Raw genomic sequence first — 10,656 nt, 5'->3', positions numbered from 1 at the left:
TCCCTCAGGAAATCACTCCTTCAGAATTCAAAACAGACACACGTATCCCTCTAGAAACTTTATTTGTATGAACAGTTTCTAGCTCTAGACTGGACTTAGAGCTTTTAAAAGAGTAGAGACCTTATATATTTGAGTTTGAAAAATGTTTCTGCTATTAATAAAAATAATCCTTTCTACTGTTTTCTGGCTTATCCCTTAGAGTAAGCCAAAAATCAAACCGAAATATACATTTCCTGACAGACAGATGAGAAAGCAATAGACACAATGTCCAGAATTTTAGAGTTGACTCTTGCTGGTGAAGGACACCTTCAGTTTTGTCCATTCTCCCACCAAAGCCTGAAGGAAAAACTCTTAAACACTTAATTCTTTGTGAAAAAATTACCAAATAACTTTGCAGACTATAGAAGAAAGATTGGGCATTTTTCCTTTTGTCCTGGGGTCAGGGCTGCTTATATTTAACACTGATCAGGTAAGGAGGGGAGGCGGTACCTCAGATCCGAGGAGCGCTTGCTCTGAGCAGTCTGCGGTGGGCACAGGGTTACCAGGAATGGCAGAGAACAGGCTGGCCTGCACTCAGGCCGCCAGCTGAGCAGTGGCATCTAGAAAGCCCCACAGTGGCTACCCCCGTGGATTCAGGGAAGGGCTGAGTGCTGCCTGTTGAACATGTGCCACAAAATAACATAGTGCTCTGGGTTGGGATTTTGGAGACTTCCAGTTTGTGTGGGCAGGTACTGGCAGAGGGGAGGACAAAAGTCAGCCCCTCTTCCCCCGCTGCCTATGCCAACACAAACTGCAGATTAGTAAGCAGCACCTTAATGCCTCTGGTGACTGTGATGGTGGAAGTGGCAGGGTCCAGCTTGTAGGTGTTGGCATCCCCCTTTTTATATCGATCCCGAAAAACATAAATGCTCCCATTACAGCTGGCGATCTTCCAGAGGGGTGGGGTCGAGCTCCAGGCCTCAGGAAGGCAAAGCCGGGTAAAGCTGTCTAGCAGGGGATTGTAGCATACCAGGGAGTCCCCTTCAGCCACGATGAACACCAGATCCTTATGCACAGCGGCATGCATGCGGCCGGCAAAGGGCAGCACATAGGGCTTCATGTAGCACTTGTCTGTCTCTGTGTCAAAGCACTGGATGAGTCGGGAAGGTTTGGTAAAGAAGTCCAGGTCATTCTCCTCCCCCCCCAGTAAGTAGATGATCCCGTTGAGATTGGCTCCAGCGGCCCCTGACACAGCCACCTCTAGCTGTGTTGTCTCTATCCAGATGTTATAATCTACCTGGTAATAGATAACTGCATTGGAGAGGGTATCCTGCAGTGTCTTGCCACCCAGTGAATATATAGCATCTCTCGCGGGCACAGACACCATGGTGTGCTGGAGCCGGTCCCGGGGTAAGGGTGCACACCACTCCCAGTCCACAGTGGCGTTGTTACACTTCCACATGCGCCGTGGGATGGACCCTCCTACCACGTACAAGTCTCCACCATGCTTGCAGGCTGCAGTGATCTGGTGGCACAAACTGTTTTGGCCACGTACACTGATGGAGTCATCTTCAGCACAATGCAAGGACACAGCCAATGAGTGGGTACGAGATGACTCTTTCCCGATGAGATAAATGTGCACATTCTCCCCAATTTCCTATTGGAAAAATTAAAATTATAAGTGGTATCTACCGATTCTAGGCTAAGGTTCAGCTTAGACTCAATGCTTTAAGGTCTTAGGCCACACACTTGTATTTTGCTCTAGCCTACTCCCCTCTGGTTTCTGGGTGTCACCCTGACTCTCCTCCAATCACTTTTCAGGCATTTTATGCCGGGGCGGAGAATCTGTTGCACTCATCCTCTCAGCTTCTTAAAACTATCACGAGCTGGTGATTCAGACAAAGGGTGCTTAGGATTGTTAATGCAGTGATGAAAGTAGTTCCATCGAGGAGCTTTGGAGCTCAGAGGCACACATATCCTTCTCCCCCAGCTCCTATCAACTTCAAGCCAGAGACAGTCACCATTAAAATGGCCAGCCCAATTGACGGGTGTAATACATGGCTAGTATAGTGTCCCAATCCAAAGAAATCTGCCTTACCTTCAAGCTACTCTTGAGTGACTCTGCAAAAGATTCTCTTTCCTCTTTATTAAAATTGATCCAGGCTTCTATTGCCTCTGTTGGGTTCTGGGAACATGGAACTCCATCTGTTGAGACCCAAAGGAAAGGCATGGTCAATGGCACTCTGACAATCCAAAAGGGAGATCTAGAGCCAGGGACTTTAAATATATGAATCACTTTGTTAGACTACCACCATGTGTGTATGTGTACACGTATGAGAAAATCTCAAATTGCCTTTTAATCAAAATGGGTGGTATGATATACTCCCATTTGCCACAGAAGCAATCTACTGGGCTGCAGAGCTCACACCTAAGTTATGTGTATATCTCACTTGCAGTATCAGGATTGTAACCTAAACTTGGCCAATCACTTAAAATATTTTTTAGGGCCCAGCCGGCATGGCTCAGTGGTTGCACGTCAACCTATGAACCAGGATGTCATGGTTTGATTTCCAGTCAGAGCACATGCCCAGGTTGTGGGCTTGATCCCTGGGGTGGGGGGGGAGGGGGAGGTGCGTGCAGGAGGCAGCCAATCAATGATTCTCTCTCATTGATGTTCCTATCTCTCCCTCTCCCTTCCTCTCTAAAATCAATAAAGGTATATTTTTTTAAAGTTTTTTTTTAGGTATCTCGACTTATCCATCATTCATCATAAATTTACTTAGGTAACAGGTACATGCAGAGTGCAGGATAGATAAGAACACCTATGGCCCTAGCTGGTTTGGATCAGTGGATACAGCGTTGGCCTGTGGACTGGAGGGTCCCAGGTTCGATTCCAATCAAGAGCACATGCCCGGGTTGTAGGGGGCTGCAGGAGGCAGCCAATCAATGATTCTTATCATTGATGTTTCTATATCTCTCCCTCTCCCTTCCTCTCTGAAATCAACAAAAATATATTTAAAATAAACAAAAAACAGAAATAGAAAAAAGAACACCTATGCACAGGGGAGATTAGAGTATACATACAAATACTTCACTACCTTCTGCTTTTCTTTTCCTGGAGTCTTCCTCAAAAGGAACTCTCTCTGACAGCAGCTACACTAAATCTCAATTCCTTTCAGAAGATACCTAAATTCCCACCAATACCGTAAACTAACACCAGGAAGCCTGAGGGTTTCTTTCTCTTGAACTAGAACATGCACTGGGTATGATATGCCCCCTCCCTCAACTTACCGGAGATGATATCGGTGAGTAGGTGGTGGGGCAAGTGGAGAAACTCCTCTGTGTCCTGCAGCTGGGCTAGGTGGGCCTTCGCACAGTGCTTGGCAGCAGTGTAGAGCTCAGGATCACTGTGCCGATCTGCCAGCCACATCACCTGAAGGCAGTTCCCCACCTGCACTGTGCGGGCCAAAAACCGAGAACATTCCTCAAAGAGAGATGTCAGCTGATACATATCTGACACCTCATAAATTTCCTGCAGCTCATCAGCTCTAAGTTTCACAGTCCCATGGTAGATATAATCTACCAGGAGCTGGAAAACAGACTCACTGACATCCTGCAGCACAATCACCCGGTTGTGGGCCTCCTTCAGGTTGGAAGTGAACATGGACCGGAAGAAGCAGCTTTGAGCTGAGAGGACCAGCCGGTGGAGCTGAAACTCCCGGCCTTCCACTGAAATGGTGACGTCAGCAAACAGCTCTTCCTCCAGACACAGTTTCATGATGCCCTGAGCCACACGGCCTGAGTGTGACCGATCTTTGAAAGTGTAGTTCACAAAGTAGTTTTCATCCATGAATGCTCCAGGCTCCTCGGGTGATTCCATGGTAGCCAACTTCTCTCTCTGCCAGTTGTCTGCAAAGTGACACCACCCTCAATGACAAGGAATCCACGCCCACAGTCTATGAATCAAATGGTGCAATTCAGAGGGAGAAGGAAAAAGTGTTAACAAAGTGGGCCCAGATTGTCCTTAATCCTGGCCCGGCCAATAACATCTCTGATGATCTCCTTCAACTACAGCTGGGTTCACTCTGCAATGGCACCCCAAACCTACTAAAATCAATACAATTTCTTACTATGGGTGTTTCCTTTCCGTGATGTAACAAAAGACCTGGAATTTTTGGTCAAGGCATGAAAACAAGTGGTTGGAGTAAGCCAATTAATTATCTTAAAAACCTGGCAAAGGGCCTTCAAACCAAATAACTACTGGGTATAAAACTAGCGAGGTTCTGGAGAGTAGAACCAGGCAAAAAACACACCCCAAATCCTTGTGTCCAGGTAGACGCTCTCCCTCCCCCGGCGCTCGCATGAAGTCCAGACCTTCTACTATGAGGCTTGGCAGGGACATCTGTCAGCCCCACATCTGCTCTTTTCTGAGTTTCTCCCCCGCATTTCTCAGTTCACCCTAATCACTCCCCAAGGCTCCGTCCCAGAACTCGAGACAGAGCCAGTCGTCCCAAGCCCAGGGCACAAGGAGGCCCATTGCCACGTGCAGTGTCGCCGCTCCACCTGGAGTCGGCCTGGGCACGGGAAACGGTCGCCGGGGAAACCGTCCTCCGCCCCGCCGCCCCCCAGGCCCGCCAGCCCCGTCAAAAGCTTAGCTAAGGAAGCGGGGAAGGGGTGTGGAATGTGGAACCCAGAACCCCGCCCCTCCCCCTCCTCTCACCGTTCCGATTCTTTAGGGTCCTCGCCTTCTTTCCAGATTCTGCCACACCAAGCTAGGGCCACGTTCACCTCACGGTTTTCCCACCAGCTTGCCTTGTTTTCTCACCTGCTTCCCTTCCTATCATTCGGAAGGCCGGAACCCGGAACCTCTGCTTTTGGCCCGGCGTCCGCCCGGAAGAAAATATAAGGCACACTTCCGCTTCCGGTCCGTGCCCTTGTGGCTCCGTGTCCTGTAGGTCTTGCCTTTGCTGCTTGGTCTGCATCTGGGGATTATGGCGGCCGCCGCTAGGGCCTGGTGTCGGGGGCTCGTGGGGGCCGTGGCGCTGCCCAGGGGTGAGCAGGGGATGACCGGATGAGGCTCGCGGCAGGAGGGCGGGCGACCAGCGCAGGGAGCCCCCCAGGCCTCACCCTGCGCTCCTGTGCCTTTTATCTCCCGGTGCAGGGGTTGGACGACCCTCGGCGCTGTTGCTGCCGGTGAGGAGGGAAAGCGCTGCGGCCGACAAGCGCCGTGAGTATGTGCGGCCCGGCCCTTCTCGGGACTACGGGCGGGGGCTCCTCATTCCCTTCGTCATGTTTGTCCTTGCTCTGGGATGCCCTTCCCTGCGGCCTGGCAAGTCTACTTGTCCTTGGAGAGCTGACTGCTACGATCCTCACTCTGCAGGCCGAATCGGGCCCTCCCTGTTCCCTTAGGTCCTTCTGTTATGTCCATGATTGCCTCCTCGTCCACTTCCGTGATTCTCTTTTTCTGATTAAACTGTCAGCTGTTTGAGAGCGGGAAACATATTTGGGCCTTAGAGCCCAATATAGAGCCTGTTGTCATAGTAGCTCACATTGAGTGCTTATTGTGTGCCAGGCACCTGGGAGGTGTTTTTATGAATGGTCTTAAAGTCCTCACAACAATCTCATGAGGTAGATAGTATTTTCAAACTATGAATCAGGCTGGAGACAGTTCAGAGAAATAACTTGCTCAGGGTTACACTATTGAGTGACAGAGCAGGCCTGCTTGCTGCCAGAGGCAGAGAACAAATAGCCATTACCCTGCAGTTTATGCTGTTTGGGTGTTCAGTGATTAGGTTGCATGAATGACTGTATAGAGATACGTTATAGACAATATAAGCCAACTGTGACTCAGGAGACCTGGCATTTCCCCCTTTTTGGGTCTCAGTTGCTTCATCTATGCGCAAAAAAATAAGGTTCAACTGGAGAGTCTGAGAGCTCGTAAGCCCTGAAGTTCTTCCTTGAGAGCCTGCTATGAGCCAGGTGCTAAGGAGATGCACAGGAGCAAGCGTTCTGGCTCCCACGTTATGGAGTCTGGTAAGAGAGCGGAGACATATGTTGCTGTAACAGAAATGCAGGCTTTATGAAGGGAAGAACCATGGAGTAGTTCTGAGAAGAGGCAAACATGCCAGCTTCAATATGAGAGTCTTTGCGGACTGTGTAGGTGGCATTTCCCCTAAGGTTTCATCACTTCCTATTCCCTCCATCCTCACCTTCAAAGTTCCACAGGGAGCCTCTTATAAGCCCAGACTGGATTGGATTGGATTCAGGGCTGGTTGCCGTCTTTGCCATTTGTTTGTTAAATATGCCTTCTCCTTTCAGCCACTGTCAGACCACGGAATGATGTGGCCCACAAACAGCTCTCAGCTTTTGGAGAGTATGTGGCTGAAATCCTGCCCAAGTATATCCAACAAGTTCAGGTAATATTCAGTACTGTTGTTTGGCCGGGGTCAAGAAAGAACCATATTCTCAGGTCATGTGGGAGTGGGCAGCCTGGGATCAAAAACCACAAATTCTGCCCAGCCAGTGTGGCTCAGTGGTTGAGCATCAACCCATGAACCAAGAGGTCACTGCTTTAATTCCTGGTCAGGGCATATGCCTGGGTTGCAGGATTGATCCCCAGTAGGGCTGTGCAGGAGGCAAACGATTGATGTTTCTCTCTCATCAATTGTTTCTCTTTAAAATCCTCTCCCTTCCCCTCTCCTCTAGAATCAAGAAAAACATATTTTTTAAAAAGCCCCACAGATTCCTCCATCCCAACTCAGGTTTCTTTCTCTGCCTTAAATCAGAGAATCAGCTAAAGTTAGTTGCTCCCTTGGTAGCTCTTTGCTGTCTCTACCTCCTGCTCCATGTCTGCAGGTGTCCTGCTTCAATGAGTTAGAGATCTGTATCCATCCTGATGGAGTCGTTCCAGTGCTGACCTTCCTCAGGGATCACACCAATGCACAATTCAAATCCTTGGCTGACTTGACAGCCGTGGACATCCCAACCCGGCAGAACCGTTTTGAGGTCAGTCAGGAGGTTTGAGAAGGTTTCCGGGGGTAAAGGAAGGAAAGGGAACAGAACACTTTTAGACTAAGAGTTGCCAGTAGGAACCATAGCCTTCTTAGTTTTAGTTGGGTCAAACAGCTTAACAAAACAGTTAAAGTAGAGCCTCAGCATCAGGCAGGCCTCGAGTTTAAATCCTGGCTCTGCCATCTATACACTGTGTGAATATTTTGTTTAATCTTTTTTTGACTTTTTGCTTTCTTTTGGGCAGTATAAACTTGTCCCTAACTCAAGGTGGTTGTGAGGATTAAATGAGATAGTACAGGTAGATTGCTAGCACTCAAGTTTTCAATATATTTAACTATTGACATTTACTGATCATATACTATTTGCCAGATCCTGGGATAGAGAAATAACACCCAATAACTGCCTTCCAGGAGTCCCTCAAACTCTAGTCAGGAAGGATACATAAACAGCTTAGTGTAATAACATATGACACATGGTATGTTAAAGATGTGCTATAATAATGAAGGAGGACCACTTAGCCCTGTCTGGAGGCTTCTTTGAAGGGAGAGAGAATGTTTGTGCTGAGTCTTAATGGATGACCAGAAGACTAGGAATTAGTCCAGTGAGGATTGGGATTGGGGGAGATGTGGTTTAGAGAAATCCTAGACCAGTGATGGCGAGCCTATGACACCCGTGTCAGAGGTGACACGCGAACTCATTTTTTTTGGTTGATTTTTCTTTGTTAAATGGCATTTAAATATATAAAATAAATATCAAAAATATAAGTCTTTGTTTTACTATGGTTGCAAATATCAAAAAGTTTCTATATGTGACACAGCACCAGAGTTAAGTTAGGGTTTTTCAAAATGCTGACACGCTGAGCTCCAAAGGTTCGCCATCACTGGCCTAGACAAAGGGAATAGCATGAACAAAGACAAGTATGCCGATTGCTGAGCAGCTACATGTTAGTGTGGCTTAGGCCTTTGGAAGCAGTTGTAAGTACAGCAGGATCTTGAGGTTTTGAGCTTCAGGACAGAAGGCAGATTTATCTAATTCACCTTGTGTCGTCATTGATATTCCCCCTCAGGGACTTCAGCTTGTGGCCATCTTGGTCCTCCATTTCCTCTGTTCTCCCTAGATTGTTTACAACCTGCTGTCTCTGCGCTTCAACTCCCGCATCCGTGTGAAGACCTATACAGATGAGCTGACACCCATTGAGTCCTCCGTCTCTGTGCATAAGGCAGCAAACTGGTATGAGAGGGAGGTGAGTTACTGGGCATGGTGGACCGTGCTTCTGAGCCAGAGTTGCAGAATTGGTTGGAACTACTGTGGGCAGCACAGCCCCTTACCCCCATGTTGGCCATGATGGACTGGTTGCCCGAGGGCCTCTTTTTTCTAGATCTGGGACATGTTTGGAGTCTTCTTTGCTAACCACCCTGACCTAAGAAGGATCCTGACAGACTATGGCTTTGAGGGACATCCTTTCCGGAAAGACTTCCCCCTGTCTGGCTACGTTGAGGTAGGAGCCTTGGAACTGTGATAGCAGCCTCAGGGAAGGACTGGCAGGGAACCTGGGGGATCCTGGGCATGGCAGGAAATATGGTTTGTGGATTGTGGTGGTTTAAGAGCATTGGCTCTGGATTCAAATCCTAGCTCCACTTTTATAATTTGGGGCAAGTTACAAATTTCTGTATGACAGTTTTACTCATCTATGAATTGGGAGCAATAATAGCACTTAACCAATAAGATTTGCAGTGTTCTAAATGATGTATGTGTAATACCTGGTGTACTATAAATGCTCAGTTGATGCTAGCCATTATTGTAGTGATCATTTGAATGATCAGGGCAGCCTTGAAAACACAGAGTCTGTCCCCAAGATCTGAAAGTGGAATGTCATTTTACCCTACCCTGGATCTCTGAGAAGGAAGCTGACAGGGAAGACACTGAATATTCAGCCTTTGAGAATGGCCAGAGGCAGGACCAGTAACATCCTATCTAATAAAGAGGGAACATGCTAATTGGCCCTCACACCGTTGCAAAGATGGTGGCGCCCATAGCCAATAAGGAGGGAATATGCTAATTGACTGCCCTGCCCTCAAAGATGGCAGCACCCACAACCACAAGATGGTGGTTCCCAGTCCTCTCAGCCCCGCAGGGGCAGCAGGCTCCCAGCAAGGCCAGGCCCACCCCCAGATGAGCCCGGCCACTCTGCACACCTACCTCCGGAGTCCCCCAGTCCCCTCAGCCACCCAGGTGCCCAGGGCCGCCCGAGGCTCAGGTAACCAGAGCCGGCTGAGGCTTGTGCTGCCGGCAGTGGCAGCAGCAGGGGTGTGATGGGGCGTTGCCTTCCCCTGATCGCCTCCCACCAGAGGGCTCTCGGACTGTGAGGGGGGCAGGCCAAGCTGAGGGAACCCCCCTCCAGGGTATGAATTTTCATGCAGCGGGCCTCTAGTGTGACCATAAGGGCCTTATGAAGAAGTCAGTGCTTTGCTTTACCACCCATGTGCTGCAGGTTGTTTGTCAGCAGGGAGATGATCTATTGTGTACATTAACACCAGTGATTTTGTAGCAAAGTGACTTAGAAATACCAAGATAGTGGCAATCCAGCCCTTCTCTTTAGTGCTCAAATGCTCCTGTTAGTATTTTGCATGGATCCCTTTCCTTCTCAAGCTACTTCTGGTCAGGGTTACTTCCCTCTCTTCTCCCTTTCTTTCACCCCTCCTGTCCCCCTAATTTGGACTGCCTCTTAACCCTAGCACTTGTTTGTTCTTATCTTATCCAGCTGATCCTCCAATAACAAGAAAAGCCATGTCAAATTGATTGCCTCACATCTTTTATTTTTTTGATTGCCTCACATCTTGACACCGATAATGCCAAGGCCCCAAGGCCTGAACTTGAGTGCCTGCCAGTTAGGTGTACTCTTTTCAGCCACTGACTTGCTCTCTGATCCTGGGCAAATTCTTATAAAGTGTGTGGATGGGTGAGCAAATTCAGTTCAACTGGAAAGAGCTCATAATGGGATGGTGGGCAGGTGAGCCTGACTGGGTGATGGCAGGGCATGAGACAGAGGGCGTTTTGGACTATGGTTAATAAGTAACAGGTGTGGATGGAGACTTGAAACAGGCTGGGACAGGAATCAAGAATAGAGAAGTACAGGGGCTGGCATGGGGAAGTGGGCTGCTTGCTGTAACAAGGCCTTGCTCCGTGCACAAACCTGCCTTTTTCTTCTGCAGTTACGCTATGATGATGAAGTGAAGCGTGTGGTGGCTGAGCCGGTGGAATTGGCCCAAGAGTTCCGCAAGTTTGACCTGAATAGCCCATGGGAGGCTTTCCCTGCCTATCGCCAGCCCCCTGAGAGTCTCAAGCTTGAAGCCGGGGACAAGAAACCCGAAGCCAAGTAATTCCAGGGAAGGCATCTGGATCCTAGAAAGCGCCTTATCTATAATTGAGTCTGTGTAAATAAAATCCTAGACTTGCCATTTCCTGTGTGCTTATCAACATGAAGTTTTTACTCAGGAGAGGGGAGATGGCAGACAGGAGTTTTCCCTGCTGACTACCAAACTGGGAGTCTGTTTTAACGGGACTGAATAGTGCAGTTACAGATGTGGTGACCTGCAGGCCTGGATGTATTTCTGAGGGGTGTTCTGCAGCTGAAATTCAAAGTTCATATAGCACATAGGCCTCAGG

The 10,656-nt window shown here is 48.6% G+C and overlaps 2 protein-coding genes across 5 annotated transcripts; one reads left to right on the top strand and one right to left on the bottom strand.

The window, feature by feature from the left end:
• Window positions 1–45: 45 nt before the first annotated feature.
• KBTBD4 (kelch repeat and BTB domain containing 4) lies at window positions 46–4,861 on the bottom strand. 2 transcript variants are annotated; one of them, XM_036325912.1, is made up of 4 exons: window positions 4,700–4,861; window positions 3,271–3,888; window positions 2,078–2,184; window positions 46–1,636 (listed from the first exon to the last, which is right to left on the bottom strand). In XM_036325912.1, the coding sequence occupies exons 2-4, from the start codon at window positions 3,857–3,859 to the stop codon at window positions 776–778; spliced, it is 1,557 nt and encodes a 518-aa protein (XP_036181805.1). In that variant the 5' UTR covers window positions 3,860–3,888; window positions 4,700–4,861; the 3' UTR covers window positions 46–775. The 2 variants fall into 2 exon arrangements, with proteins under 2 accessions (XP_036181805.1, XP_036181804.1); XM_036325911.1 differs by having other exon boundaries at window positions 3,271–3,935; window positions 4,700–4,859.
• Window positions 4,862–4,871: 10 nt separating this feature from the next.
• NDUFS3 (NADH:ubiquinone oxidoreductase core subunit S3) lies at window positions 4,872–10,448 on the top strand. 3 transcript variants are annotated; one of them, XR_004970522.1, is made up of 8 exons: window positions 4,872–5,031; window positions 5,141–5,206; window positions 6,298–6,395; window positions 6,835–6,984; window positions 8,108–8,233; window positions 8,369–8,488; window positions 9,752–9,949; window positions 10,203–10,345. XR_004970522.1 is itself a non-coding variant. In XM_036325916.1 (7 exons), exons 1-7 carry the CDS (start codon window positions 4,971–4,973, stop codon window positions 10,368–10,370), a joined length of 789 nt encoding a protein of 262 aa, XP_036181809.1. In that variant the 5' UTR covers window positions 4,872–4,970; the 3' UTR covers window positions 10,371–10,448. The 3 variants fall into 3 exon arrangements, 2 of the variants coding, with proteins under 2 accessions (XP_036181809.1, XP_036181810.1); XM_036325916.1 differs by lacking the exon at window positions 9,752–9,949 and having other exon boundaries at window positions 10,203–10,448; XM_036325917.1 differs by lacking the exons at window positions 6,835–6,984; window positions 9,752–9,949 and having other exon boundaries at window positions 10,203–10,448.
• The last annotated feature ends 208 nt before the right edge of the window (window positions 10,449–10,656 follow it).

Source organism: Myotis myotis, unplaced genomic scaffold, assembly GCF_014108235.1.
Source record: "Myotis myotis isolate mMyoMyo1 unplaced genomic scaffold, mMyoMyo1.p scaffold_m19_p_10, whole genome shotgun sequence".
Lineage (NCBI taxonomy): Eukaryota > Metazoa > Chordata > Mammalia > Chiroptera > Vespertilionidae > Myotis > Myotis myotis.
The sequence above is the reverse complement of the archived record's forward strand: the minus strand, read 5'-3'. Positions and strand labels throughout refer to the sequence as shown.